A 26,631-nucleotide genomic window follows, 5' to 3' on the forward strand; every position below is an offset into this window, starting at 1 on the left:
GGGTTGCTGGACGTCGGGAGGGAAGATAAAAAAAGGTCGGACATCGAGATCTGAGTTTTGGAGGTTTCCGCGAGCTCACACTTTCCTTTCCTTCCCTTCCTTCCCTCCAAACAACGACCCTTCCCCTCCCCCTCCTCCCATCCAAAAATGTCCTCGGAACCTACCCCTACGCCTCCCAAACCTCAAAAGTACAACCTTCGTCAACTGGACGTCGTTCGACCCGATGGAATGCTCGCCCTGTCGAGAGGAGAGGAGGAGGAGCTTCGAAAGAACGCGAAGCTGTCTGCTCTCAAAGCCTGCGATCCTCTGGTCAAAGGTCAGTAACTTTCTCACTCTGGAGACCTTGGCCCTTCTCTTCGGCAGTGAAAAAAAGCAGGCTAGAAAGAGGGCTGGGGTGTTGTGTGGGCGCTTTCCAAGGAGGCTGAGGGACGGAGGCCTCGATCTTGTTGAGCTTTCTTCTTTCCGCCACCCGTTCTTGCCCTGACTTTTGCTTTGTTCGTTTTTGCCTGTTACCGCATGTAGCCTTCGCCGACTGCTCTACAGGACGGACTTTCTCGGTCGTATGGGCTTGCAAGGATCAGTTGAAGACGGTCAACGATTGCGTTCGACCTCTGTTCGTTCTCCCTTCCTTCCTCTTCCTCTTTCCTCCTTCTCCCCCCCATCTCCTCGTTGCTTTCGTATCCTTTCTTGTGAGCTGACTGTATCCAACCCTCTCTCTCCTCAATCTCCTCGGCGATCTTACAATCAATCGAACGAACAGCCGATCGGAAGAGCATCTCGACAAGCTTCGAATGGAGTTCCTCTCGGAGGACGCTCGGAAAGCTCGTCGATACGCCGCCGTCGAGAAGACCAAAGGTCACAACAGTCCATACACCAAATAGAGGGATCTGCTTCGTGTGCTCTCTTGGCTGGGATGATGGGGGGGAGGGAAGGGAAGGGAAGGAAGGAGGACGTCGACCGTTCGTGAGCTCTCGAGGTTTTGGGACGATGGGACGGTGGGACGAGTTCGACGAGGGGAAGATCGAGAGAGATCTTGCAGCTCGAGGGAGATACTGTTGACTGGACTAGGAAGGTGTATGAATTTGATGACCACACGAACCACTCTTTAATTTTGTTGCTCGATCTGAGAGCTGGGAGGAAGGGAAGGGAAGGGAGGGAGGGAGGGAAGGAGAGGTGGTGAGCTCGCTCTGCTCTCGACTTCCTTCCTCCTCTTCTCTTCCTTATGAGGCTCAAATTTGTCAGCCCCTTTCAAAGCTTACCTCCCAGCTACAGAAAACACTGTCGGCTTTCGATTCCTAGTCTTTCCGAGCATTTTCCTACGAAATTGATCAAAAGCGTGAGCTCGACGTTTTCGCGTCCAACCAAATTCAGCCTTCAACCTCCTCCTCTTTCGCTTCCGACGCTCAACACCCTCGCCCTGCCTTTTCCACTGCTTGCCACCCCCTCGCTGATCCGAGCCACGCTGACATACACGCTCCAGTGACGCGTCCCTACATACGTCCCTCTCTTTGTCCTTCCCTTCCCTGTTCCCTCCAGTCCCCTCCCTGCCTTCGAAGCTCACTCCTGAAACAGAACAGACAGACGCACGCCCCTCTCCTTCTCCTAGATCGTCCCCTTCCTCCTCCTGCTCTTTCTCTTCCTCCTCCAAACGACCATCATCGACTCAACCAACTTCCCTACCTTCTTCTTTTCCCCTTTTCGTGCACAGTCTCGCCCAGCTCGAGCAAACATGGCCACCTTCTCCTCGAGTCGCCTTCTGAAAGCACTCCTCGTTCTCCTCATCATCTTTTCCGAAATCAAGCTGTATCGGTGGTGGACGGAAACGGATTCTTCGAGGGAACGGACTCCTTCCTGGGTAGCTGGATCTACTTCGAAACTGGGATTGGGGAGCAAGAAGGAGTCGTTCTTGAGGAAGAGGATCGCCGTGGTAACCTCGTTTGGCGCACATGGTGAGCTCGGACTTTCCCTTCGTTTCTTTAGATTGAAGGAGGAGGGTGTAGGCAGACGAGGAGAGGTGGTGATGGTGTCGGATGAGGGAGAAGGGAGGCTGTATCTTTCTGTTGAGCTCGACGTCGTCTTCGAAGGCTCAAGACCTTTCTTTCCCTTTCCGATCTTCCTCCTTCCTTCCTTAAGAGCGCTGATGAGCTGACATGTTTCATCCTTCGTTGATCCTTGCTTCGTTCATCAGATGGTGAGCTCGCACTCTTCCTTCTTCTCGATTTCTTCCCTCCGACCTTCTTTCTCCCAACGCTAAACGGCCTTTTCCTTTCTTACTTCAGACGTCTTCATGTCCCTCGTCGACACTCTCGAATCCATCCTCCTCCCTCCAAGCTCATCTCCTCCCCATTCCCCAGCTTCCTCCCTTCCCAACACCGCTGCTTCCTCCTCGCCAGTCAGAGTCTACACGCGAGGACTGCGTTACGGTCTTGGAACGCAGGTCCTTTCGGAGCTTGGGATCTACTCTGCTCCCTACTACGGGTCAGATCAAGCTTTGGAAGATATCGATGCTGGGTGGGAAGGGAAAGGAGCGGACGTCGTTGTTCTGGGGACGTGTGAGATTGAGTCCGTTCCGTTTCATCGACCCCGCGTCGTCGCTCTTGCCGAAGCTGACATCTTCTTCTTCTTTGCTCCACGACAGTATGGAATACTACTCTGATTCTCTTTGGAAGATCTGGCAGTCGCGTCCGGACGACCGAAAGTTCTCGCTGGTGTGCATCGTTCGTGAGTCTTCCGTCTTCCTTTCCTTGTCTTCCTCGACGACACGATCCTCACGCACGCGCTTACTTTTCTCCACAGACAACTCTGGAGACTTCGGCTGGGCCGAAAAGTACTCTGGAGACTGGGCAAGAACCGATTCGCTCAGGATCATGCCTATCTCGCCTCAGTTCGTCCCGTTCTCTTCCTCCCTTCTTTCTTCTCGTCGAAGCCTCTCGAACTGAGTTTCTCCTTCTCTCATCCACAGCGTCTCTCAAGGAGAGTTCGAAAACCTCGTCGCCTGGTCAGACGAACCAGCTCGTCATCACCTCGGCTACTCCAAAGTCCCCATTCACGCTCACATCCCCATCCTCCCCATCGAGCGACTTCGAGGCTTCAACGCTCACGGGAAGCACACGGGAGAGTACATCTTCTCGCCCGAGCAGGACGGGCTAGGAGAGCTGCGAGCGAAACCGAAGTCTAGGTCCAAGCAGACGACGGAGGACGACGGGGACGAGTTCTGGAAGGTCGAGACGAGCGAGGAGGGAGAGGTTGTGCTCGGGGGTGGTTTGAAGGAAGGGCTTGATACGACGTGGGGCAGGAGGGATGGGAAGGTTTTGAGGGATGCTATTATTCAGGGGAACTTTGAGGTGAGTCACTCTGGAGAAGTGAGACGAAGGGAATCCGACTGACCGATCGACGCGTCTCGTTGGTGTTTCTCTTCCCTTTTTGTTTCAACGAACCAACCAGACTGCTCGTCGGAACTACATCGAAGTCTTCGCCGATTTGGAAGCTGAGATTGCTCGTTCGTTCAATCTCTCTCTCCTTTATTCACCGAACACTTCTGACTTCCCTCGCTCGTCGCGTCTTCAGTCGACCCCTCAGCATGGGGATACCTCCCCCCCGCTTCTTCCTCAGCTCCCTTCGTCCCCGCTAGCACTCGAAACAACTTCGTTCTTCATCTCGCTGGGAACGGGAACGCCGATTTCATCCCTTCGAGGCTTTCGAAACACGTCGTGAAGGCGAGTCGTTGATCCTCCCTTTTTTTCTCTTGCTCTTTCATTTTCCTGACCATCTCTCTTCGGCTCCCTCAGGTTCACAAAGGATTGTCCTACCCGGACTTCTTCAGTCTCATGGGAAGCATGGACGTCGTGTTGCCTTCCTTCACCGCTACCGGATCCTGTGAGTCTTAGCCTTCACTTCGACGATTGACGATCAAGAAGCATCGAGACGCGTCGACGCTGACTGACCTCTCTTTCTTCGCTTCTTTGCCTCTTCCCCAGACTACGACCACCAAGCTTCCTCCACTGTCGCCATGGCCATGCAATGCGAAGTCCCTCTCCTCGTCACTCCTCGAATCCTCCGAGCCTACTCGTACCTCAGTTCGTCCATTCAAACCACGTCCTCCTCTCAGCTCCCTCCTGCCTCTTCCTGACTCCGCTTCCCTTCCAACATCCCCTTCTCCTTCGACTTCTACAAACAGCGTCAGCAACCACGATCCTCCGACCTCCCACGATCGGAGAAATCCAAGCTCTCAAAATCCTTCGAACCTCCGTCTTCTCCGGCCCAGCTCGAGGCTATTCCCACACGGCCGAACGGTCTTACACCCACAAGATTGGGTTAGTTTCGAGCGGGGAAGAGATGGAGGAGCATGCGTCGGTGAGGAGGGAGGCGGAGGAGATGGTGCAGAGGGGATGGACAACGAACGAGAAGGGCTGGAGGAGGTTCAAGAAGGGGATTAGGGAGGGGAATGAGGTGGTGGTGAGGAAGATGGTACTGGAAAGGTGAAGATGGGGTAGGAGGAGATGTTTGGGGTGATCTGTTTAGAGGAGGAGGTCGTTCTTGGACTTGGGTTTGGTTCGTTTATCGGTTCGTTTGTGTTTTGCTGTTCCCTCCGTTTTCTCCTCTTGTTCTCTCATCTACACTCACTTGCATCGAGCATCATCTGCCGTACGCCTCGCTCACAAGGCGAGAGGAGAAGGAAAGTGCGGCCGCGCGCGACGCGTCGTCCGTGCTCCCCTCCCGCTCTCCTCGCTCTCTTTCCAAAACTCGTCCCACAAAACGAAACACAAAGTTGAAATCAGAAGCCAAGCTATCAAAGAAGCTACAAAGAAAGTCGTGAAAATCAACCGAACGAGAGAAGCAAAATCGTTACGAAACATACACCCTCCAATCCACCTAAACGCCCCCCCTCCTCTTCGCCTTGATCTCCTCTTCGGTCATGTACTCATTGTCAGCCCCACCGGGTCTGTTTCAAGCCCACCCAAACCCAAGCCCGAACAAAGAAAGCATCAGCGTCGGAAGAGAAAGAGAAAGAAAAAGAGAGACGAAACGCACCCAAGGTAGTACTCCCTCTGGGATCCTTCGAACTTGTCCGCGTCCGGGTACTCTCGGAAGACCTGGTATCGCTTTCGGATGTCGGATCCGTTGGCGAGGAAGAGACCGTCCTGTTGGGCGAAAGAAGGAGGGAGGGAGGGTAGAGGTCAGGTCGGTCGGGTCGACGCGCTTCGGATCCGTCTTCGACAGAGAAACAAGCGAGTTCAAAGGAGATGGGTAGTGGGTACGAACGTAAGGGAACTCTCTCTCCACGGCCTGCAGAGACGATTCCACAGGAAGAAAGGGATCGAGGATCAGCGCCGAAAAGACGAACGAAGCGAACCGTCAACTGAAGAGAGGAGAAACGCACAACAGGGTACTGATACGTCGCGTCCTCCCAGAGGTACAGGAGGACAAACAACCCTCCGAAACTGGCGATGACATACCATCCGATTCGGGAGTTCACGTGGGGCTGAGGACGAAAACGAAAACAAAGACGCTTCAGCCCTCGCTCTTCCTCGCTCCCTCTTTTCGTTCTTTCTCCCAAAAGAAAAGCAAATCGACATACCTTCTGCTCAACAGACATGATCCCAGCTAGATCTTGCCCTTCTGGGACCTGTACACAACATACGAAAACGAGATAAGGGAAGGAAATCAGCGTGGGGAAGGAAGGAGAGATGGGGTCCCGAGAGCGAGCTCGCTCTCGTTCGACTGGGAGGTGTAGGGACGGATCTGGGTACTTACGAACTCTCCGAAGTTCCTTCGTTCCTGCTTCCACCACCAACCTCTGGTAGGGTCTCGGACTGAGCGTCGAATGCAGATCAAAAACGAGTTCAGCAAAGACCAAACGAACGAAGGACATCTCCGCCTCCTCCTCCCCCTGCTCTCTCTTCCCTCCTTCGGTTCGTTCCTCACTCACACTGAGCATAGTCAGGAGGCAGTTCAGGATATCCAAACAGCTGAGGATCCGCTTCATGCTTCCCTCTGTACCAATTCAAGCCCGATTCAAACCAGGTCAGTCCATCTCGTTCTCGTTCTCGACCTCGAGGCTGAGGTTCGATGGGATTTGACTCACGGATGTCCAGCCCTGTTCTGCCTAGGATCTCGAGTAGCCCAGTCTCCCATAGGGTTCAGAGGGTCGTAGGGGCCCTGTGAGAGTCAACAGCCCAGCAAGAACGAGAACGAGAACGGAACGAAGGAAGAAGAACGAAGGAGCGAAAGGGTCAGCTTCGTTCCTCCGCTCTACTCCTCCTTCCTTCGTTTCAACGGCAACGCACCTGAACGAATCGATCGGGATCCTCAGGATGGTACGTCCTCGGATCGGGAGGTCGGGATTGGTAGACTTTGGGTCCGAGGAGGGAGGGCGTACCGAGAGAGAAGGAGCGGTTTGCTTTGAGGAGGTTCAAGGAGGAGCGAGAGATGACCTTGTTGGAGAGGAGAAGTCGTTGAAGAGGGAGCATCCTCGCGCTCTCTAGTCTGTGTGCGTGTGGGTGTGTGTGTGTGTGTGGGCTTGAAGGGAAGTGGAAGGTGGTTGGGTGGATGGGAAGATGGACGGTTGGGTTGGGAGGTCAACGCGGAGGGAAGGAGGAGTCCTCGTCGTGGGGAAGGGAAAAGAGACTGCTCTCCTTGGTTACCCTATTACTTTCCTTCATGAAGATTTTCAAACCAAGGAGCGAGGAGACAGCGAGGATGGGTGCATTCATAAGTTTCGTCTCTAAACAAAAAGGAGCACGGTGGGAACAAAACGAACTCGTCCTAAAGCTTCGACTCCTTCTCCTTCTCACTCGCCTTCTCCTTCTCCTTCGCTCCCCACCACCCTGAACCCCCACTCTTCTTCTCCTTCTCCTTGGTGGACCCAGGAGGGGTAGTGGTCGAACCAGCAGCGGCAGCAGGAGGAGCAGCGGTGGGAGGAGGAGCTCCTGAAGCTTGCGCTCGTCGAAGCGCTTCCTTCCTCTCGGCCTCCTTGCGCTTCTTGGAGGGCATGGCGGCTTGGGCAACGAGTCTGACAGGATAATGGAGAGAACGCGTTAGGAAGGAAGGGAGAGAAGGGGAAGGAAACCGGGACGAACCTCTCAAGCTCCCGTCGTTCCTCGTCCGACTCGTCGGCGATGGTAGCTTTGAAGATGGCTCCCACGGTCATGATGGCCTACATAACAGAACAGAGAAAACCGGAGTCAGCGTCAGCTCAAGAAGAAAGAGGGGGAGAAAGGAGACTCACCTTCGCTCGAAGAATCAAGGTCTCGTCGGTCACTCCAGGCTCCTTGAAGAAAACGGCGTCGAGAACCTCGTTGAGAACTTGGATGACCTCGAACTTGGTTCCTCGCCAGGTGGTGAGAAGGAGCTGTGAACAAAACGAGGGAGATAAAGGGGTCAAAAAGCGAGTGAGGGTCGAGAACGCGCTTCTCGTGCTGAAGAGAAACGACGCGTCTTCGAGCTCGTTCGAGCTCGGAGGATAGGAATCGATTGCTCACCTTGGAAGTAACATCCTTCGCCAGAGCCTCCCTGATAATCACAGCAAAACAGTGGCGTCGAAAATAAAGTCAGCAAACAGAAACGAGACGCGTTCGATCCTTTCGACCTCCCCGACGCGCAAGACTCACAACTCCTCCTCTCCCAGCGTTCCCTTCTCCTGCTGCTTCTGCATCTCTTCCATGGCCATCTGCACTCCCACCGCCGATCCGAGCACACCCCAACCCTCCTTGACGATCGTTCCCTTCTCTTTGAGCTTCGAGAGGAACCCTCCTCCGAAGAACCGCTTGGACTTGAGGAACGTCGAGGCTTTGGAGATGTAGACGGATCCGATGGCGTGCAGGAGCTGCATACACAACGAACGCGGGCCAGAGAGAAACCCAATCAGCTCCTTCCTTCGTTCATTTCCATCTCGTTCTTCGCGTCCTCGTCGCCCTTCTCAAAGCGCATTTCGACTCACCTCAACTCCAAAGCTCTCCAACTTCAAATCCTCTGCCTCCCTCTTCTGACTCTCCTCAAACTTCCTGGTCTCCTCGTCTCCCTTCTCCCCAGGATGCTTCGCCTCTACGAACGGTCGAATCCTCAAGATCAACTTCCTCTCCAGGTTCTTGATCCTCTCGATCCTCGCCTTCTCCTTCGCCTCGGCCATGTCCTGGAGCTTCTGACGCTGCTCGGGGGTCATAACGGGTTTGCCTGGCTTTCCAGACTTGCCTGCTGGTTTCGAGGAGGAGGAGAGGTCGGCGGAGGAAGCGGCTGGGGAGGTAGAAGAGGAGTTGGTGGTGGTGAGGTGGGACTGGAGGGAGAGGGAGGCTGCTGAGGGTGGGGAGGAAGGAGCGGCGGCGGTGGGTGCGGCTGTAGGGGCTGGAGGAGTAGGAGTTGGGCCGGTGGAAGTGAGAGGGACGCCTGAGGCTGAGACGGGAGGGGACGAGGTAGGGTCGGCGAAGGGGTCGGTGGTCGCTGATTTGGTAGCATCGGGAACAGGAGGTCCTCCCATTTCAGCTTCCATCTCGGCACGCTCTTCGGGAGACCTGGAAGACGGAGGACGGAGGAGAGAAGGTCAGCCATTGAGGAAGAGGTAGGAACAGGAGGAGGAACAGGAGGTGCGAGCTCGACGGAGGGCGAAGAGCTCTGGCTGGAAGTCTACGAAGGTAGCAAGACTCACATCATAACCTCAGCTTGAGACATGAAGTCCTGTAGAGAAGATGTATAGTCGGTTAGCAGCTGATAGGGCACGAAGAAGGCACAAGAACGAGCTCGGAAGAGCTGAAGGAAGGAGGAACGAAAGCTCACCTTGATCAACGAAATCTCTCCGATCAAGTCCTGGAAAGCCTCTCCACCAAAGAGAGATCCAAACAGCTCCGAAGGATCCTGCATACCACCATCGGGCTGGCCCTGATTACGCAACAACACAGATGAAGACAGCGGATGAGCCAACGAAGCGACGAGACGAAGGGGAGGAGGGAGGAGGACTGACGAGCTGCTTCTTCCCGTACTTGTCGTAATTGGCTCGAAGATCAGCATCCGAGAGGATCTGGTAAGCTTCTCCGATCTCCTTGAAGCGAGCTTCAGCGTCTGGGGAAGAGTTCTTGTCAGGGTGGAACTGGTAGAAAGAAGAGAGGAGATGACGGAGTTGAAGGAAGGTCAGCTCGAGTCGTTTTCCTCCCCTTCTTCCTTTAGATACCTTGATAGCGAGTTTCCTGTAAGCTTTCTTGAGCTCGATGTCAGTGGCTTCGGGCTGAAGCTCGAGAACGTCGTCTGTAGAAAGCGAGGAAGGCGAGGGGAAAGGGGACGTGGCGGTGAAGGTCAGCTTCGAGAGAAGAAGAGCTCTCTCGGTCGTTCAACTTGAGCTCTGCGAGGGCGAACAGCAGGTCATGTGAACGTACAGTATCCAGTATCGGCGACCATCGTTGTAAAGTGCAAGAAAAGTTGAGAAGGAAGTGGTTGAAGGTCAACTTTCGTCCGCTCTCTCTTTGCCTTTGAAGGCGAGCAAGAGGTCAAGTCAACCGCGGGAGGGGGAGGGCGTAGCGTCGTCGTCTGACTCTCTTCCGTATATATATATTTTGCCTGCACTCCTACACTGTCGTATTCTCTGAAGTGCGATCTCTCTAAGACGATGTTGATTTTTCTTTTCCGAATCTTGTTGGTCCTCCCCTGTCGGTATCAGCCCGAGGTGTCCAATCGACCCCCAGCCAAAGCACGGAATCCTCGTTCGACTCGACTTTTTCCCTCTTGCTCCTCAAACTCCCATCACCACCGTCCCGCTTCCTCTTTCGTTTTCAGCCAAAGAGATGAAAGTTACTCAGAAGTTCGAAGATGCTGAGCGAGAAGGTAGAACTTGGTCAGTCCAGAGCAGCTTCGAGAGGAACGAGGACGAACCGACTGGACTGACCTCGCTCGCTCTTTTCGGCTCGACCCTCCTTCCCTCCCCAGGTTCTCGTTCGAATACTTCCCTCCTCGTACAGCTCAAGGATTGCAGAACCTGTATGATCGGATAGAGAGGATGAGGCTGCTGGGTCCTGCGTTCGTCGATGTGACTTGGTGAGTTCCAGCGAGACGAGAGAGAGTGGGGAGGGAGGGAGGGAGGAGAGAGGTGAGCTGGCTGAGATCGTGAACGTGCGGGCTGAACTCGTTTCTTCCTTCTTCTGTTGCCTCGATTCGCTTTTTGGAACTATAGGAACGCTGGAGGACGATCTTCAGACTTGACCACTTCGCTCATTCAGGTCTGTCAGGGACATATCGGTCTCGAGACGGTCATGCACATCACATGTGGTGAGCACCTCTCTCTTTCTCCTTCTCCTTCCCTTGTCGTTTTTCTCGAGCTGCTTGAGCTCTACGGCAGCTCTTCTCGACATACCGGTATCGCGGTGAAGCTGAGATGCTGTAGCATTGTCGATGGTGGAAGCTGGAGAGCGAGAGAAGGAGGGTGGGAGCTCGTTCGGCCGACTCTGGCGCGAGCTTGAACGAACGAGCTCTTGACTTTCTTCTCAGCTCCTTTTCAGCTCAAAGACTCCACGTTCTCCTAGATCTGCCTTCGTCTACATCTCGTTCTGACTCCGCTCTTCTTTCTTCGGTTCACAGTTGAGAAGGAGAAGCTCGACGCTGCTCTCGACGTTCGTCCTCTCTCTCCCTCTCTCCCTTCAGCCCTCCCTCCCTTCCCTTCCCTCTTCCTCCTCACCTCCTCGTACTCACCTCTCTTCTCCCTCTTTAACCTCACAGCTCGCCAAACTCCACGGCTGCCAAAACATCCTCGCTCTCCGAGGCGACCCTCCAGCCGGATCCTCCGTCTGGTCTCCCGTCCCAACAGGTTTCACCACCGCCGCCGAACTCGTTCGCTACATCCGATCTCGTTACGGAGACTACTTCTGCATCTCCGTCGCTGGATTCCCTGGACTGCACCCGGAAACGGAGGATACCGAGGCAGGCAGGGATCAGGAGATGGTGTGGTTGAAGGAGAAGATCGATGCGGGAGCAGAGTTCATCTTTACCCAGATGTTCTACGATGCGGAGATCTTTTTGGACTGGGTGAGGAGGGTGAGGAAGGCGGGGATTACGGTGCCGATCGTTCCTGGTAAGTTTCGAGTTTCTCTCTTGGGTTTTCGGGAACGAGGCGAGAGCGAGACGAGCGGAGACGAGACGCGTTCCCTCTCTTTTCCCTCTTTCTCAAACACGACTCACTTTCTTCCTCCCCAACCCTCTCCTCGTCCCATCAGGAATCATGCCCATCCAATCCTTCGCAACCTTCACCAAATGGGTCGCTCGTGAAAACATCTCGGTCCCTCAACACTTCTACGACGCTCTCCTCCCCGTGAAGGACGACGACGCTCAGGTGCGAGAGGTCGGAACCAAGCTCGTCGGAGAGATGTGCAGGAAGATCCTGGCCGCTCCCGAGGGGATCAGTGGGCTGCATATCTACACCCTGAACCTGCAAGTCGGAGCGAGGATGCTGCTGGAGGAGGTTGGGTTGGAGGCCGATATCGAGAAGGTGTCGCCGTTGCCTTGGACGCCTGTGAGTATTTCGCTTCTTTTGTTTGGTGTTGGGAAGAGCAGGATTGAAGATGAAGCGGAGAGTGCATGCTGCATGGAGGAGGAAGGAGCGAACGACGAAGCTGATTTCTTGCTGTGTTCCCTTCTCGTAAAAACAGTCCCTCACGCCGAACCGAAGAACCGAATCCATTCGACCTATCGTTCGTCCTCCTTTACCTTTCTCCCCAACCTTCACTTCACTGAACTTTGCTCCTTCCGTCCTTTCCTCCCAACAGTTCTGGGCCAACCGTCAGAAGTCGTACCTCTCGAGGAGTGAGTCTCTCCCTCCTCTCCCTTCCTTCTTCCTTCGTTCACTGAGCTGACAAGTTCGACTTGCGCTTCGTTCCTGATCAGCCGAAAACTGGGACGAGTTCCCCAACGGACGATGGGGAGATTCTCGTTCTCCCGCCTACGGAGAGTTCGACGGTTACCTTCTTCCTCAGCTCAAGCTCTCGAAGGAGGCGGCGTACGAGCTCTGGGGAAAGCCTGAGACGTTGGAGGACGTGTGCAAGTTGTTTGCGAGATTCTGTATGAACGATCTGGTGAGTCGAGACTGTATTTCTAGCGAAGAAGTTGGAGAGAGGGAGGGAGAAACGAAATGAAACTGACGCGTCTTTCGTTTTGCTGTCGTGCAGGCCTCCCTCCCTTGGTCGGATACCGCTCCTTCGAAGGAGACGAGTGTGATCAACCAGCAGCTGGCTAGGATGAACGAGATGGGATTCTTGACGATCAACTCGCAGCCTGCGTGAGTTCGATCTCACTCTCGACGCAAAAGCAGGAGTCGACGAGTTTTGACCTTACTCCGTTCCCTTACAGCGTCGATGGTGCTCGATCGGATGACAAGACTCACGGATGGGGGCCTAAGAACGGATACGTCTACCAGAAGGTTCGTCTCAGTCTTTTTCTGTCGCCTCTCGTCGAATGAAGAACTCCAACCTGACCCGTCCCTCCCCTCGTCCTCGTTCGTCTCCAGGCCTACCTCGAGTTCTTCGTCTCTTCCTCGCTGCTCGATGACCTAGTCCGACGAATCGAGCGAGATCCTCACATCACCTACTACGCCGTTCGTTCCCTTTCCGTCCATTCCTTGTCAGTTCGACGCGTCGAGCTCACACCCTCTTTCTTCTTTCTCCAGGTCAACCAACAAGGAGATCTTCGAACCAACACTCACAGCGAGGGACCCAATGCTGTCACCTGGGGAGTCTTCCCTGGAAAGGAGATCGTTCAACCCACGTTCGTTCGCTTCCTTCTTCGTTTCCTGTCCTCGTTCGATCGACTGACCTGGTCTCCTCTTCTTCTTTCGTGCTCACAGCATCGTCGAAGCGTTCGTCCTTTTCTCTCAGCTTTCGTCCTACCCTTTCTTGGGCTGACCTGTTCTCGCCCTTCGTCTCTCACAGTATCTCCTTCATCGCCTGGAAGGACGAAGCCTTCTCCATCGGAAAGCAGTGGGCCGCTCTCTACGACGAGGGATCGCCAACCAGGAACCTCCTCAACGAGATCACCGACACCTACTACCTCGTCAACGTCGTTCACAACTCGTTCAAGGACGGAGACGCCATCTTCGCTCCGTTCCTGTCGAAGAAGTAGACGACGACGACGCGTCTGCCCTTTGCCATCAGCACTCCTCCCCTTTAGATCCACCCACGCCTCCTCCTCGCATTTTTTCTTCGCTCTTCTCTGGCCTTTCTCTCTTACCTGTTGTTCCATTACTCACTTTGCTTTTCAACCTGTCCAACCTCATCGAGAAGGGATTTCAACAACCCTTCTCACTTTTGCTTTCTCTCGCTCTCGCGTCTCGTCTCTCGCTCTTAGCCTCATCTGCTAGCTTCTCCGTCTCTCGCATGCTTTCCGCTTTGTACCCTCCTCTAAACATAAACCCCTATCCCCCTTTTTATTACGCGCTTGAAACGTCTCTCTCTCTTTCTTCACTTGGTCGTTTCGTTCTTAGGCTCTCTTTCTTTTTTGACGGTCTCTCTCGTTCCCCTTCTCGCTTCATCCGCACACTTTTGTACAAGGCGCTTCGCATGCTCTTTATTTGATTGGTTCAACACCGAATCGGAACGTCGATGGGGAGGGAGAGGGTCTGGGGGAGACAGAGAAGAGGAAAGCGTCGAGACTTCGTAGTCGGCTTTCGTTACCCTGGAGGTCATAGAATCGTTAAGAGCGAGCGTAAGCTACGAGCACAAACTACGAACACAAATCGAAGGAAATACTGAACCGATATGACGTAGATCAGGCAGGTTTCCTCTGTGAAACGAGATCAAAGTCAGATCATCACGTCGCGTCGTCAAAAAAACGAAAGGAGAAGCTCTCACTCCAAAGCAACTCCTCGTCCCCCATTCGACCATCTCTCCCCTCTCCCTCTCCGCCCTCCTCTTCTCGTCCTCATCCCTCGTGATCTTCCTCTTCTTGCTCGCACCCAAAACAGGCAACCAGTTCCCTCTCTCCTCCCACCCGAGTTCCTTGACCACCCACTCCCTGTAGCGATCTGCTTCCTCTTCGTAGGGCTTGAAGAGCGCATCGATCTCCTGCTGCGAGGTAAGAGTGTCGGGGAGGAATTCGAGGAGAGTTTGACGATGGGAGAAGACGCTGGCGAGGTGAGTGTGTGAGAGGGTGATGTCTTTCGACGAGACGGGTTGGGTGAGAAGGAGGGTGGAAGGTGGGAGAGGGGTGAGGTAGGTTGTTTTGGATATCATTGTGGGTTGGAAATGAAGAATGAAGGACGCTGGGGCGATGGCTGAAAAGAAGCCAACGACGAAAGGGGGTCAGCCGGTTTGAAAAGAGAGAAGCGAGAATGGAGACGAACAAGTGCAGTTCGCGTTCACTTTTGAAGCCATGAGCATGTTTTTCCAGAAGTCTTCGAGATCCAAGTCAGGTACGGCTGTGATTATGGTGCTGGAACTGTCTCTGGTGGTGAAGGGAGACGAGGGAGTTGTGGACAATCGAGACGCGATGGGAGTTTGAGTCGTTCTCGTGTCGAGTTTGAGATTGGACGGAGATGTAGTAGGACGTGACTTGAACCCTGGAAAGACGGAATCCTGCATCTCAAGCTGATGTCACAAGAAGAGGTAGAGGTCAGGGGTAGAAAGGGCGAGGAAATCTGAAAAGGGACAAACTTCGAAAACTCCTTTCGGAGAGAGGACTCGAGTGACCTCCTGCGAATGCGAAAATAAAGGATCAGGCCGTGAAGGTACGAGAAAACAATTTCAGAGGAATATCGTACCTCGAAAAGAGAGTCCCACTGGCAAGAGGGAGAAGACAGGACGCGTTCAGTTCCGTGTGGACTGCGTTCAAGCTCGAACGGACTCACCGAGTTCTCTGGGATTGGCAACCCTCCAGTCAGCCTCAGGGATACGAAATCAAAGGACTCGTCTGTGAACGGTAATCGTTCAAGACTGGGTGAGGAAAACGACGCGTGAGTTGTCGTTCGAACGAAGAGGAGGAGGTCCACAAACTCACAAGTTCGACTTGATCCATGTAAGCCTACTGGCAAGCGACGGATCCGGTAGAGAGGCAGGGAGAGGCTGTATCGATGCCAGTCCCATTCCTGTAAATGCTGATGTCTGTAGCAAAAAGAAGAAGGAAGTGAGCTGAACGAAGGAGACCGACGCGACAGATCGAGACCGACGACGAACCTTCCAGATCGACGCCATCTCCAGCGTCCAACTCCCAGATCCACATCTAAAACATAATAAACCGAGGAAGCGTCAGTCAAGGACTCTGAATTGGGAAGGATCAACAGCTGGGATTTACCCGAGCTCCAGAACTCGAGCTGGAACCTCTCCTTTCCACGGAAATCGTGTGAGACCTCTCAGAGGCGAGAGTTCATCTCTTGAGGCGACGAAGCGCATCGCTTCACTGTGAAGGAACGAAGAAATGTGCAAGAGTGTCAAATCTACCCGCTCGAGCTCGAGAAGATGAGAGGACTGAAAGGAGAGAAAACAAAACCAAAGAGGGGGAGAGCGGGGAGGAGGGAAGCTCGAGCTCACTTATCAAGGCTCTCCGTCTCGTAATCAGAGCTCCATACAGCTCCCTCGACGGTATGATGCTTCATACCACCCTTCATGAACCAAGCTCCCTTCTTGACGTCCAACTTCTTGATTTCCTCCGTCTGCGAGAGCGAGAGGTCAATCCGAGACGGAGAAAGACCAGCGGGCGTTTGTCGGGGCTTCCTCATCGACAGAGTGGGTGCTATGTACATGGCTGCATACGAAGATGAGTCCATAGTGTAAAAGACAGGGTTTGAAGCTCGACGAGGAAAGTTGCCGGCGTTGCTGAAGGACTCGTCGACGAAGGAAGGGGTTAAGAGGAAGGCGTCCATCGTTCCCGGTTTTCCTGTTCTCTTGTAGCCGAGGTCGAAAATCGGGGCCACTAGGATAGCGAGTGGATATGAGACTGGAAGCTGAGATGGGAATAGGCTGCAAAACCTGAGTGAGGGAAGAGGAGGGTGGATGTTGGAGGGCAGAGCGAGAAAAGGGCGAAGACGGCGCTTGAAGCTTTGCGAGTCTCAAGATGAGTGACGCAGGAAAAGAGACATGATTGAGTGAGCCTGGAGATCAGGCCTAAAGAAGGGGCGAAATAGAACCGCGAGCACGGAGCGAAGGGGGTGCTCAGGGGCCGTTGAAAAAGAAACGACGATCCGAAACGACAAGATCCATCAAATCTGCCAGCGCGTTTAGTAGTGATCCTTCTCGTGAGTCCTCTTCTCGTCCGAGTTCCAGTAAGGAGGAGCAGCCGTGTCGTTCGATGTCGTCGAGCTGGGACCGCCGCCCGCAGAGTCCGACGATGCGACGCGTCCTTGACCTTGATGCAGCTCGTCTCGAACCTCCTGAAGCCTGTGGGAGTCGAAAACAAAGCGGAGAGATTGAAATGAGTAATCGAGTCTTAGAAAAACGAGAAGCAAGGGAAGAAGGCCTACTCGACGACGAAAGGTCCGATCTGGCGACGCGTTCGACGACGAGTGCAGAGAGTTCAGCGACTCGCAGAGACCATCTGGGACGTAGAGGAGAAGGAGACACTCACCTTGTTGTCAATTATAGCCTTCCCCAACTCATGAAGCTTCTTGTCGACCTGGATGGCCCAGAGGACGTGGAAAAGGTCAGCCTTTTGGAGAGCAGCATCCTTCGTCGGCTCGTATAGATCACTCACATCTGACAAGCTCTTCCCCTTCGCTAGTTTCGACTCTGCGTACCCTTGGATGACAGCCTTCGCATACCCAGGCTTGTCTGTCCGTCTGTGGCCATCGACATCTGAGAAGAGGAAGAGAGAGAGCAGAGTGAGTCAGAAGCGAGCGAACCTCAACGCGTGGCCAACCAAGCTTGCTTGACGGATACGATCGGACTCACACGCTTGCAGAGCATCTACGGCAGCAAACTAAGTGGACGGGGAGTCACGGAATGGGAGGGAAGGAAGGAGAGGGAGGAGAGGTGTGAGCTTGTGCGTTTCGGCAGAGAGACCTGATTCGTTCAAGAAGAAAGAACGTGCCTGGGTGTCGACGTAGATGGGTCTTTGCTTACCATTTGGTAGATCGATGTTGTCTGAAAAATCTCCCATCTTGCTGGAGGAGAGAAGGCAGAGGGCGGTGTAGACGTTGGGAGTCAAGAACAGGTCGGCGCGAGAGAGACCGAACGAAGAGAAACCAGATTTGTGCTTGGCTACGAGTGTGTACGAGCCGTCACTGTGAGACAGTCGGAATGAGGTTTCTTGCTTTGAATGAAGTCGAGGAGATGAGAACGAGGGAGAGAAGAGCCCGAGGAGGAAGATGAAGGAGGGAGGAGGAAGGAGAGGGAGGTGAGGCTGGTGAGCTCGACTCGGAAGGTTGGGAGAGCTGCTGTCGGATCCTTGAGGATGGGAAGAATTTCAAGCTCCTTCGAAAGAAGAGAAGTCGGCTGTGAAGATAGAGAAGTGAGTTTTTCTTTTGAGCTGATGACTGTTGAAAGATAGGAAAGTTTGAGCTCGGTCGACGTTTGAACGCAGATTTCAAGCTCACCTTCCCTCCCCCCAAACCGCTTCCCTCTCTCCTTCCGACCTTTTCTCAGCATGTCCGGCCCTTCCTCCTCCTCTGGATCTTCCTCCTCCTCCGACTCTGAAGCCGACGAATCCATCGCTCTCGCCGAAACCCTCACTTCTCTCAACTCTTCCCTCTCCGGTCTCGAGTCGACCTTCATCAACCCTCTCCTCGCCTCGTCCCTCAAAGAAACTCTCGCTGGACTCGCAGGAGAACTCGATCGTGCCAAGATGGAAGTTGGCATGGGCTACCTCATCTGTGATCTGGTTTGGAGTGAGTTTGAAGTCTGGTTATTGTTTGGAGGGAGAAGGAGGTGAAGGAACGAAGGAAGGAGACGTCGAGCTGACCGCCTTCTCCTCCTTCCTTCCTTTCTTCGTTCCTCTCTTCGCGCTCCTCCTCCTCCTCTGATCAGTCTACCTCCGAACCAAGGGAATCAACCCTGAAGATCACCCAGTCCTCCCCGAGCTGAAACGAATCCAGACCTACTTCAACAAGCTCCAAGCTGCAGAGTTCCCCGAGAAGCGTTCGTCCCTTTCAGCCCTTCCTCCCTGCGAGCTCCTTTCACCTCGTCTTGCCTCTTCTGGCCCTCCTCTACCTCTTTTGAATATCAAGCTGGCCTCTAATTGTACGCCCGTTTGATCCTTGCAGGTAAATTCACCGTCGACCGACCAGCAGCAGCTCGATTCATCAAGAACGCGCTCGCCTCCAACAACCTCGCCCCTACTCCGCCCACCGACATTGGTATGCAAACTCGATTCAACATCCTCAAGCACCAAGAGTCGTCTCTCCTCGAGGACTCCTCTTCTGGAAGTGATAGCGACGACGGACCTGAGGAGGGAAAGACGGTTGGGAAGAAGACGACGTTCAACAGCGAAGGTCGACAGGTCGAGACGAGCGTGATGAAGCATCTCAGCGGGAACTCGAAGGGGAAGGGGAAAGGGAAGGCTTCTCCTGTGGTTGTTGGAGAGGGAGTGCAGGTTGTTGATGGAGGGGCTAGGGAGAGGGAGGTGGAAGGGACCGTTGTGGGTGCTGCTGGGAAGAAGAGAGTCAGAGTTGATCCATTTGCTGGTGAGTCGCTGCTTCTTGTCCTCTCTATCGTCTAGTTCATTCGCATCAACTATCTGTCTAAACATTCGAGAGCACGAACTGACTTCCCTTGCTTTCGTCCTCTCCTCTCCTCTTCGACGCGTCCTCTCAGGCTACGGCTCTCCCACTTCCTCTCGAGGAGGATCTCCCGCTGGCTCTCCTGCCCCTTCAGGTAGTGCGAAAAAGCCTCGTAGGAAGGGAGGGATGAGTGCTCATTAGAATACACCAGCTTTGCTTTTCTTGTCGTTTCTCGTTACGATCAATTCATGACCTCTCACGAAACCAACAGTTCTCTCCTCCCGTATCGGCTTCTGAATGTTTCTACGAGCTGGTTGAACTGCGTCTAGGGTACATCATACTGATCCTTCGTCAACTCGAAGTACACCCTGACTGCTCCTACAGCTCCTGCGAGACTACCTCGTCGCGCCTCGACGCGTCTTGGTTCCCGACCTCCGTGAGATCGACTGGGTTGAGAACAACGATGCTGTGTAGGTGCCGAGTTAAAGTACAGAGGTGGTCAAGGGGAGGCTGTTGCAGCGTTGTGCTGAGGTTGGATCGATCGAGGGAGGAGGGAGCTTCTTCGTTGAAGGTCGGGTTGAGTGGCGGAAGCGAGAGGACGGTGGGGAGTTGAGAAGGATGCGATTTGTGGGTGTGACACTCGGGTGTTAGGTAAACGATGTGCAAGCCTGATGGTGTGCAGGAGAGAGGGATCGAGGAAAGAAGGTCAGAACGAGGAGGCGACGCGAGGTCAGGACAGGGTGATGAGAGGGACGAGATCGTCGAGAAGAAAGAACTGACTGACCTACAGAGCATCCCAGAGTATTAGTGAATGAGTAGACAGAGACATAATAGAGCTCGTATTCTATGGGCTGATCAGAGGGAACCCAGGCAAAAGTCAGCTCGAGTTGGGAGGGGGTTCGACGACGACTCGACAGCCTGCGACCTCTTGCTTCTCTCTCCCCGCTCCCGATGCGACCAGCGCGAGGAGAATACGAGATGGAGAATGAAATGAGCTCACCTTAGGACTCTACCAGCAAACTCCAGCTTCCCTGCTCAGCACCTGTCTCTCCTCCCTTTCGACTCGTTCAGCTTCGTCCCTACCTCCCTGTCATCTCCCCCACCACCAGAAGCGTTCAAGCCAGCTCTCCATCCTTCTCCTCACCTCCCACCTCCATCTTCCACTCTTCCATGCCCTTCTTCAACCCGCTCTGCACTTCCTCCAGCGTCCCTCTCACGGAATCGACCCTCTCTCCCAACACATCGACCTTTCCCTCCGCGAGCTTGGCTTCTCCCGAGACCTCGGTGAGGTCCTTGACGAGTCGGAGGGCTTCTTCGGGTGTGGCTGGAGGGTCGGTAGGTGCTCGAGAAGGGGAGGGGGTCGTAGAAGAAAGAGGAGGGACGGAGGAGGAGGAGGTCGAGCTCGACGAGGGAGGAAGGAGGGAGGAGAGCGAGAGCCTTGGAGTTGCTGGATCGCTCGATTTGAGGAGGAGAGAGATATCGGCGGCGATAAGGGAGAGAGGGGATGAAGACGACATCGACGAAGTTTTTCTCGATTCGGGAGATGATGGAAGATGAGAGTGAAGTCAGCATGACCTCGAAACCAAAGCTCTTCTCTCCTTCCCTCGCTCCTCCGTGGTCTCCCTTCAACGTCAACCCTCCCCCATCTCCCCCCTCTCAAGAAAATGTTCCGAGCTCCCTTCCAGCCCACCAAAGCCGGTCTTCCTCTTCTCTTCCGATTCCTGACTAGCACTCCAGCCTCTCCACCACCCATCTCTCCAGTCTCGCTTCCTCCTCCGAAGTTCGCCTTCCAACTCGGACTCGCTTTCGCTGGGAAACCTCGTCGACGAGGGGAGCAGATCCCTCAGGGACTAGCAGGACCTGGCGAGAAGGTCGCTTGGAGGGACGAGATGCTCGCTTGGAGTCCAGAAGGGTCCAAGAAGCCGTCAGCAGGAGGAGTGAAGCTCGATGCCGGCGAGGATTTCTTCTTCATCAGAGAGGAGAAGGAGGGCGTGAGTTCAGCCTCTCGTCGTAGGAGTTTCTCAGCAATGTTGGTAACTACACTGACCTCTTCCCTCTCGCCTATCGTCCAACGCAGCTCACGACTCTAGCAGTAGCCGACGGTGTAGGAGGGTGGGCCGACAGTGGAGTCGATCCTTCCGTCTTCTCTCAAGCTCTCATGTACTACTCCTACAAAGCATCGGCTCCTCCCTCGTCGGATTCGACACAACCACGCCTCCGACCAAGTCAGATTATGCAGAAGGGCTACGATGCGGTACTGGAAGAGAACGAGGTCAAAGCTGGTGAGTCCTCCTTCGAGGCGATCTCCTCCCACCGTCCTTCGTCTTTGTGAGCTCGCGAGCTGACCTGTTTGGTTTCGATGAAACCTTCCCTTCTTTCCCTTTCTCCAGGTTCAGCAACAGCGTGTGTGATTCAGATGTCTCCTCACACTGGTCTCTTGCAGTCAGCAAAGTGAGTCGCTCCCTGCAGCTTGTGTTTCGAGGGAGGAGGAGGATTGAGCTCGAGCTCACCAACTTTCCTTCCTTCCATTCGTCGTTCGTTTCGTTCCATAGCCTGGGAGATTCAGGCTACGCGGTTATTCGAAAGAACACTACTTTCCTCGAGATTCCTGGATCTCAACAGCACTACTTCAAGTGAGTTTGAGGTACTCGTAGAGGAAGCCAGGAGGGAAAGAGGGGAGGAAGAGGGAGGACGACGCGTTCGTTGAGCTTGCGCTGAATCCTCTGCATTTCCGCTCGCCCAGTTGCCCCCGTCAACTCGCCAAGGTCCCAAAACGACGAGGATACTCCTCCAACATCTCCGATACTCCTTCCGATGCCGATCTCTTCTCTGTTCAGCTTGAGGAGGGCGATATGATCGTTTGCTTCGTGAGTCTCGTCCACCATCTCCCTTCTTCTTCCTCTCCCTCCTTTTCTTGCTAACCTCGCTCTCGTTTTCTTGCTCTTCCAGACCGACGGAATGTCCGACAACATCCACAACCCCGAACTCCTCCTCCTCCTCGAACAAGCTCTTAAAACTCCCTCCGACGGACTCCTCACACCTCCCTCCTCCACCGAATCCCTCCTCCTCCCTGAAGACGGCGTCGCTCAGAGATTCGCCGATACGCTGCTGAGGTACGGCAAGATCTGCATGAACAACCAGGACAAGGTCAGCCCTTTCCAGGTCGCGGCTGCGAAGGAAGGGTTGGATTACAGGGGTGGGAAGGTTGATGAGTGAGTTTCATAACGCGTCTCCCTGTTTTAATTTTTCCCCTTAGGCCCCTGCCTTGAACTTGCAGCGCTAACTGACTCGGCTTTTGCTCATTCCTGGAACAGCTTCACCGTCATCACTGCTCTCGTCGTTAAAGCCTAAAACCTCCACTCTCTCTCTCTCTCTCTCTCTCTCTCTCTCTCTCACGATCTTTCCCTCCTCTCTCGCCGACCGTCCCTTTTTCTTTTGCTCGCTCGCTCCTGCTTGGTTGATCCTTTGCTCATAAGCTCTCTCTCTCTCTTTCGCTCATTTAGATCTCGATGTGATGTTGTGTACTTCGCGCGTCTTCTGTTCGACGCCTCGAGGACTCGACGACGCGCCTCGGCTTCTCGCCTTCTTCCCTCTTTCAGGTTTCCATATCGCGTGAGATCGAGGTAGTCTTCCTCCCGTCTCAGTAGTGGTATGATCTGACGCCTTCTTCGAGAGTGGGCTGAAATAGGAAAGAGAACGAAAACAACCGCGACGTGGAACGTGGAACCCTCGCCAAGTTTTTCAAACAACAACAGCTATGATCTCCCCAGCCCTCAAACCTCAAGCATTGAATATCCCTCGACCAAACGGTGCTAGAGAAGACGGAACGGAAGGAATCGCGAGACGTGGAGTCAGCAGAAGGAGGAAGAGGAGGACGTGGAAGTCAGACGAAGGCCGGCCTGCTTGATCAAGAGGAGGGACGTGTTCTTTCGTCGCTTTTGATCGCTTCTTGCCTCTACAAGACGCGAAAAAAAAGTGTTTATGAGATGAATCGGCGTCCTGCCTTTGCTAGTGAGTTCAGCTTGGGCTGTGCGAAAGGCTTATCGGAGGAGAAAAGGGAGGAGAGGAACGAGAAGGAACGACACTCGTCGGGTTTCTCGGTCGACCCCTTTGTTTCGTTCGTTGGCAGAAAATCAGCTCAGAAACGCGTACATGTGTCGAGATCTTGAAATTCTCTACGTGGAGATGAAGCTCTTCTCAGGCTGAGAGAGCTCAAAAGCATGTGAGGAACGAAAAAAACAAAGGAGAAGCGGACTCGGGTGCAACCCAGTCGCGCTGGCAAATCCAATCCTCCTGCTCCCTGAAAAGGCAAGGACGCTCCTCTTTTCGTTCCTTCCCTCCAACCCCATTCTTCCCTCCCTTCCAAAGTCTTACTCGTGAGTTCTTCTTCCTTTTCATCTGCTTCTCGCCATCTCCTCGTCCATCTCCCCTCGTCTTGTATGCGCGCTGACACGTTCTTTCCCCCCACTCGTCCCCTCCTTCTCCCTTCGCTGCCCCTCCCTTCCCTTCTGCCCCACCATCTTTCCCTTCCCTTCCCTCTCTCTCCCTTCCTCCCTTTCCTTCCTTTCCAGACTTCTACTCTCTTCACCAGTCGTCTTAGGACGTCTTTTTATGTTCAGCAACCAACTCGGTAGCGCACACAATGTAAGTAGGAAAAAACGAGCTCGTTTCCTTCTTATCGTCTCGAGCGGAAGAGGAAGGAAGGCCCAATCAGCCCTCGCTAACTCATCCTTCTCTTGCATTTTTTTTTCGCCTTCTTCAGCCTCACAGGGGTAAGTCCTGCCTCCCATCTTCCTTCTCGTACTCTTTCTCGATGGATTTGGTGCAAGGATGGACGCTCGGTCCTCCTCGTTTTTCTCGTGCCACTTGCTGACTTTCTTCTCTCTCTCTCTCTCTCTCTCTCTCTCTCCCTCTTTCCAGGCAGCAAACACTCCACTCCTCCTCCCAGAGCAGCTCATTAAGCTCAATCTTCACACCCGTTAAACTCAAATCTACCAACCTAACCACCCCGTCAAAACAACAACCCCTCCTCTTCTCCCCTTCACCCACCCTCTCCCGCTGCCCCTCAACCCCCCCTTCTACCCAACACCCAAACACTACCAACCATGAACCCTCACCCTAACGGATCCGACATCTCGTTCTCTTCTCCTCAGACTCCTGCTGAGGGAGACGTCCACGTTCACCCTACCGCCGCCAGGACCGCTTTCCCCAAGGGAATCGAGGTCGATCTCGGATCGGGAGCTACCACCTACACCGATTCGGAGATCAGAGCTAGGTTCGTCGACAGAGCTGCTCAGGTTGTCCGTGAGTCTATTCTCTCTTTTCTCTTATCCTCGAGGGAGCGAGGAAGGTTTCGAAGCTGACATCTCTTCGCCTTGTTGTTCCTTTCTTTCTTTCTTCCCTTCTCCAGTCGAGGACGGCAAGATCAGTGTCAAGAAGATTGAGACTGGTTATGAGTTCAAGACTGAGCGAGTCGTCCCCAAGGTCGGGTGAGTACTTCGCTTTCTTCGCCGCAGACCTCGATAATTGAAGCTGACTTCGCCGTCTCGTTCTCTCTCTTCGCAGACTCATGCTCATCGGTCTTGGAGGAAACAACGGATCGACCTTGGTCGCTTCCATCCTCGCCAACAAGCACAACATCTCCTGGGGAACCAAGGACGGACGACAGAGTCCCAACTACATCGGTTCTGTACGTCTTCGATTCGTCCTGTCGTCTCAGTTCGATCTCGACGCGTCTGACCTTCCTCCCTTCCTCCCTTCCTTCTACAGCTCGTTCGAGCTTCGACCCTCCGACTCGGAGTCGATCCCGCTGGAAAGGACGTCAACATTCCCTTCTCGGATGTCCTTCCCATGGTGTGAGTTGAATTTCCCCTCACTCCGTCGCTTTCTGCTCGTCCTCGTCGTCTCTCGATACTCACGCTCATCCTCTCCTTCCCTCGCTGCAGTCACCCCAACGACTTCGTCCTTGGAGGATGGGATATCTCTGCCATGCCTCTCGACCAGGCTATGGCTCGATCCAAGGTCCTCGAGTTCGATCTCCAACGACAAGTCGCTCCTTTGATGAAGGACTTCGTCCCTCTTCCCTCGGTTTACTACCCCGACTTCATCGCCGCCAACCAGGAGGATCGAGCCGATAACGTCCTTCCCGGAGCCGACAAGCAAGTTCACCTCGAGAAGATCAGGCAGGACATCAAGGACTTCAAGGTTCGTTCGTTTGCGTTGCTCTCGATCTTCGGCGCGTCGAGCTGACTTCTCTCTTTCTTTTTCTCGCTCTCTCAGGCCTCCAACGGTCTCGACAAGGTCGTCGTCTTCTGGACTGCCAACACTGAGAGGTACTCCGAGATCATCCCTGGAGTCAACGACACCTCCGAGAACCTCCTCGCTGCCATCGCCAAGTCTCACGACGAGGTCTCTCCCTCGACCCTCTTCGCCGTCGCTTCGGTCCTCGAGGGATGCCCCTTCATCAACGGAGCTCCCCAGAACACCTGTGTCCCTGGACTCATCAAGCTCGCCGAGGAGAAGAAGGCCTTCATCGGAGGAGACGATCTCAAGTCCGGTCAGACCAAGGTTCGTTCGACCAGGTCTCCTCTCTTGCTTCCCTACCTCCTTCGAGTCGCTGACTCGATCCCTTTTTCTCTTCTCGACTTTCAGGTCAAGTCCGTTCTCGCCGAGTTCCTCGTCAACGCTGGAATCAAGCCTCTCGCCGTCTCGTCGTACAACCATCTCGGAAACAACGACGGAAAGAACTTGTCGTCCCAGGCTCAGTTCAAGTCCAAGGAGATCTCCAAGAGCTCGGTCATCGACGACATGGTTGAGAGCAACCAGCTTCTGTACAAGAGGAAGTCCGAGATGGGACCTGGAGCCAAGAAGGGAGAGCACCCCGATCACTTGGTTGTGATCAAGTAGTGAGTCTTCTCGTCCCTTAGTCTTGAACTTCTCGAGCTTTTCGAACGTTCGCTGACTTTGGATTTCCGTCTTCTTTCTTTCTCCAGCGTTCCTACCGTCGGAGACTCCAAGAGGGCCATCGACGAATACGTCTCCGAGCTCTTCTGTGGAGGAAGGGTGAGTCGCGTCTCTCCGTCTCCCTCAACCTCCTTTTCCCTTCGCTGACCTCCCATCTCTCGTCTTTTTCTCTCTCTTAGAACACCATGAACATCTTCAACCAGTGCGAAGATTCCCTCTTGGCTACTCCTCTCATCCTCGATCTCGCCATCCTCGCCGAGTTGCTCACTCGAATCACGGTTCGTTCCCGTTTCATCCCTCTCTCCCATTCCCTCTTTCTTTGCTGACTTTTCTCCTCCTTCCTATGCTGCAGTACCGAGCTTCTCCCACTCCCGAGTCTCCCACCACCTCCGAGGAGCCCTTCCAGCCTCTCTACTCGGTCCTCTCCTTGCTCTCGTACATGGTGAGTCCCGCTTCCCTTGTCGTCCGCTCCTCGTCTTCTGATCTCCTCCGCTGACGTCTCACTTCTCGTCTCTTTCGAACTACTAGCTCAAGGCTCCCATCGTCAAGGAAGGAACCGCCGTCGTCAACTCTCTCGCCCGACAGAGATCCGGACTCGAGCAGTTCCTCAAGGCTTGCCTTGGACTCGAGAACGGAACCGACCTCTTGCTCGAGTCGAGGGTTTGGTAGATTACGTCCACGACCTGCGTAGCTTAGCTTTGTTCCTCTGAGATCCAACTCTCTACTCTTCTTTAACCTCTGTTTTTGTTCTTCCTTCGTTTGCGTTTTGAACCTTTTTGCTCCGTCCTGCTTCCAGCGATCGGTTCGTTCAACCGTCGATGTGTCTGGGAGCCGACCCCGTTTCTCTTTTCTTTGATTGATGACTCCTTCCGATAACTTTGTGGTGGGGAGGGAGATGGGAAGGGAAGGAAAGGAAAGGAGTAGTCCGAGCTGGACAAGAGAGAGCGGACGATGGAAGACGGGAAGGAAAACGAAAACGAGCTCGTCGAAATCGTGACCAGGGGAAAAGTTGGAGGTGAGGGTTGAGGTGCGGCCTAGTAGGGCTGGGAGGAGGGATC

The 26,631-nt window shown here is 54.1% G+C and overlaps 10 protein-coding genes across 10 annotated transcripts; 6 read left to right on the plus strand and 4 right to left on the minus strand.

Annotated features, from left to right (window-relative positions):
- Nucleotides 1-93: 93 nt before the first annotated feature.
- On the plus strand, nt 94-1,004 carry BDY24DRAFT_385678 (uncharacterized protein). Its single transcript, XM_076640000.1, has 3 exons — nt 94-316; nt 523-613; nt 761-1,004. Exons 1-3 carry the CDS (start codon nt 148-150, stop codon nt 879-881), a joined length of 381 nt encoding a protein of 126 aa, XP_076497732.1. The 5' UTR covers nt 94-147; the 3' UTR covers nt 882-1,004.
- Nucleotides 1,005-1,379: 375 nt separating this feature from the next.
- BDY24DRAFT_440530 (uncharacterized protein) lies at nt 1,380-4,585 on the plus strand. The gene is made up of 10 exons (XM_076644528.1): nt 1,380-1,949; nt 2,280-2,562; nt 2,639-2,721; nt 2,797-2,884; nt 2,963-3,344; nt 3,445-3,499; nt 3,568-3,716; nt 3,789-3,876; nt 3,978-4,076; nt 4,178-4,585. Exons 1-10 carry the CDS (start codon nt 1,730-1,732, stop codon nt 4,480-4,482), a joined length of 1,752 nt encoding a protein of 583 aa, XP_076497733.1. The 5' UTR covers nt 1,380-1,729; the 3' UTR covers nt 4,483-4,585.
- A 166-nt stretch (nt 4,586-4,751) lies between these two features.
- On the minus strand, nt 4,752-6,577 carry BDY24DRAFT_440531 (uncharacterized protein). The gene is made up of 9 exons (XM_076644529.1): nt 6,288-6,577; nt 6,086-6,159; nt 5,930-5,994; nt 5,755-5,813; nt 5,579-5,626; nt 5,381-5,482; nt 5,263-5,286; nt 5,032-5,141; nt 4,752-4,942 (listed from the first exon to the last, which is right to left on the minus strand). Exons 1-9 carry the CDS (start codon nt 6,468-6,470, stop codon nt 4,873-4,875), a joined length of 735 nt encoding a protein of 244 aa, XP_076497734.1. The 5' UTR covers nt 6,471-6,577; the 3' UTR covers nt 4,752-4,872.
- A 114-nt stretch (nt 6,578-6,691) lies between these two features.
- On the minus strand, nt 6,692-9,673 carry BDY24DRAFT_385687 (X-domain of DnaJ-containing-domain-containing protein). The gene is made up of 11 exons (XM_076640001.1): nt 9,363-9,673; nt 9,161-9,234; nt 8,954-9,079; nt 8,770-8,871; nt 8,642-8,670; nt 7,940-8,507; nt 7,611-7,825; nt 7,482-7,512; nt 7,229-7,351; nt 7,080-7,156; nt 6,692-7,012 (listed from the first exon to the last, which is right to left on the minus strand). Exons 1-11 carry the CDS (start codon nt 9,382-9,384, stop codon nt 6,766-6,768), a joined length of 1,614 nt encoding a protein of 537 aa, XP_076497735.1. The 5' UTR covers nt 9,385-9,673; the 3' UTR covers nt 6,692-6,765.
- On the plus strand, nt 9,674-13,554 carry BDY24DRAFT_385690 (methylenetetrahydrofolate reductase-domain-containing protein). The gene is made up of 15 exons (XM_076640002.1): nt 9,674-9,817; nt 9,910-10,017; nt 10,154-10,248; nt 10,558-10,589; nt 10,696-11,047; nt 11,190-11,485; nt 11,622-11,663; nt 11,739-11,775; nt 11,857-12,044; nt 12,138-12,247; nt 12,319-12,388; nt 12,476-12,562; nt 12,635-12,732; nt 12,812-12,823; nt 12,897-13,554. The coding sequence occupies exons 1-15, from the start codon at nt 9,768-9,770 to the stop codon at nt 13,084-13,086; spliced, it is 1,767 nt and encodes a 588-aa protein (XP_076497736.1). The 5' UTR covers nt 9,674-9,767; the 3' UTR covers nt 13,087-13,554.
- A 177-nt stretch (nt 13,555-13,731) lies between these two features.
- Nucleotides 13,732-15,724, minus strand: BDY24DRAFT_414286 (class I SAM-dependent methyltransferase; the record flags this gene model as incomplete). The annotated part of the gene is made up of 10 exons (XM_076643286.1): nt 13,732-13,746; nt 13,815-14,236; nt 14,306-14,549; nt 14,616-14,654; nt 14,723-14,740; nt 14,810-14,894; nt 14,959-15,062; nt 15,135-15,180; nt 15,253-15,357; nt 15,489-15,724. The coding sequence occupies 10 exons, from the start codon at nt 15,722-15,724 to the stop codon at nt 13,732-13,734; spliced, it is 1,314 nt and encodes a 437-aa protein (XP_076497737.1).
- Nucleotides 15,725-17,538: 1,814 nt separating this feature from the next.
- Nucleotides 17,539-18,811, plus strand: BDY24DRAFT_414288 (Sas10/Utp3/C1D family protein; the record flags this gene model as incomplete). Its single annotated transcript, XM_076643287.1, has 4 exons — nt 17,539-17,779; nt 17,919-18,029; nt 18,155-18,574; nt 18,705-18,811. 4 exons carry the CDS (start codon nt 17,539-17,541, stop codon nt 18,809-18,811), a joined length of 879 nt encoding a protein of 292 aa, XP_076497738.1.
- A 177-nt stretch (nt 18,812-18,988) lies between these two features.
- BDY24DRAFT_414289 (uncharacterized protein) lies at nt 18,989-20,127 on the minus strand (the record flags this gene model as incomplete). The annotated part of the gene is made up of 2 exons (XM_076643288.1): nt 18,989-19,278; nt 19,755-20,127. 2 exons carry the CDS (start codon nt 20,125-20,127, stop codon nt 18,989-18,991), a joined length of 663 nt encoding a protein of 220 aa, XP_076497739.1.
- A 147-nt stretch (nt 20,128-20,274) lies between these two features.
- Nucleotides 20,275-21,961, plus strand: BDY24DRAFT_414290 (phosphatase 2C-like domain-containing protein; the record flags this gene model as incomplete). The annotated part of the gene is made up of 7 exons (XM_076643289.1): nt 20,275-20,601; nt 20,688-20,892; nt 21,001-21,061; nt 21,163-21,243; nt 21,354-21,477; nt 21,560-21,822; nt 21,925-21,961. The coding sequence occupies 7 exons, from the start codon at nt 20,275-20,277 to the stop codon at nt 21,959-21,961; spliced, it is 1,098 nt and encodes a 365-aa protein (XP_076497740.1).
- Nucleotides 21,962-23,715: 1,754 nt separating this feature from the next.
- On the plus strand, nt 23,716-26,242 carry INO1 (inositol-3-phosphate synthase INO1; the record flags this gene model as incomplete). Its single annotated transcript, XM_076637357.1, has 11 exons — nt 23,716-23,914; nt 24,021-24,099; nt 24,176-24,299; nt 24,380-24,465; nt 24,556-24,814; nt 24,890-25,177; nt 25,262-25,515; nt 25,603-25,672; nt 25,753-25,851; nt 25,950-26,015; nt 26,102-26,242. The coding sequence occupies 11 exons, from the start codon at nt 23,716-23,718 to the stop codon at nt 26,240-26,242; spliced, it is 1,665 nt and encodes a 554-aa protein (XP_076497741.1).
- Nucleotides 26,243-26,631: the final 389 nt, after the last annotated feature.

This window comes from Mrakia frigida (assembly GCF_051309035.1).
Source record: "Mrakia frigida strain ATCC 22029 unplaced genomic scaffold BDY24scaffold_11, whole genome shotgun sequence".
In the NCBI taxonomy this organism is placed as follows: Eukaryota; Fungi; Basidiomycota; class Tremellomycetes; order Cystofilobasidiales; family Mrakiaceae; genus Mrakia; species Mrakia frigida.

Coding starts and splice junctions, on each gene's coding strand:
- BDY24DRAFT_385690 (XM_076640002.1), top strand. CDS start 9,768: ATGAAAGTTACTCAGAAGTTCGAAGATGCTGAGCGAGAAGGTAGAACT. Junction 10,018..10,153: donor GCGTTCGTCGATGTGACTTG/GTGAGTTCCAGC, acceptor TTGGAACTATAG/GAACGCTGGAGGACGATCTT. Junction 10,590..10,695: donor AGCTCGACGCTGCTCTCGAC/GTTCGTCCTCTC, acceptor TTAACCTCACAG/CTCGCCAAACTCCACGGCTG.
- BDY24DRAFT_385678 (XM_076640000.1), top strand. CDS start 148: ATGTCCTCGGAACCTACCCCTACGCCTCCCAAACCTCAAAAGTACAAC. Junction 317..522: donor CTGCGATCCTCTGGTCAAAG/GTCAGTAACTTT, acceptor TACCGCATGTAG/CCTTCGCCGACTGCTCTACA. Junction 614..760: donor AACGATTGCGTTCGACCTCT/GTTCGTTCTCCC, acceptor TCGAACGAACAG/CCGATCGGAAGAGCATCTCG.
- BDY24DRAFT_385687 (XM_076640001.1), bottom strand. CDS start 9,384: ATGGTCGCCGATACTGGATACT. Junction 9,235..9,362: donor GGTCGCCGATACTGGATACT/GTACGTTCACAT, acceptor CGCTTTCTACAG/ACGACGTTCTCGAGCTTCAG. Junction 7,826..7,939: donor TGGAGAGCTTTGGAGTTGAG/GTGAGTCGAAAT, acceptor TTGTGTATGCAG/CTCCTGCACGCCATCGGATC.
- BDY24DRAFT_440530 (XM_076644528.1), top strand. CDS start 1,730: ATGGCCACCTTCTCCTCGAGTCGCCTTCTGAAAGCACTCCTCGTTCTC. Junction 1,950..2,279: donor AACCTCGTTTGGCGCACATG/GTGAGCTCGGAC, acceptor TTCTTACTTCAG/ACGTCTTCATGTCCCTCGTC. Junction 3,877..3,977: donor CTTCACCGCTACCGGATCCT/GTGAGTCTTAGC, acceptor CCTCTTCCCCAG/ACTACGACCACCAAGCTTCC.
- BDY24DRAFT_440531 (XM_076644529.1), bottom strand. CDS start 6,470: ATGCTCCCTCTTCAACGACTTCTCCTCTCCAACAAGGTCATCTCTCGC. Junction 5,995..6,085: donor CAGAACAGGGCTGGACATCC/GTGAGTCAAATC, acceptor GAATTGGTACAG/AGGGAAGCATGAAGCGGATC. Junction 5,627..5,754: donor GAAGGAACTTCGGAGAGTTC/GTAAGTACCCAG, acceptor TGTTGTGTACAG/GTCCCAGAAGGGCAAGATCT.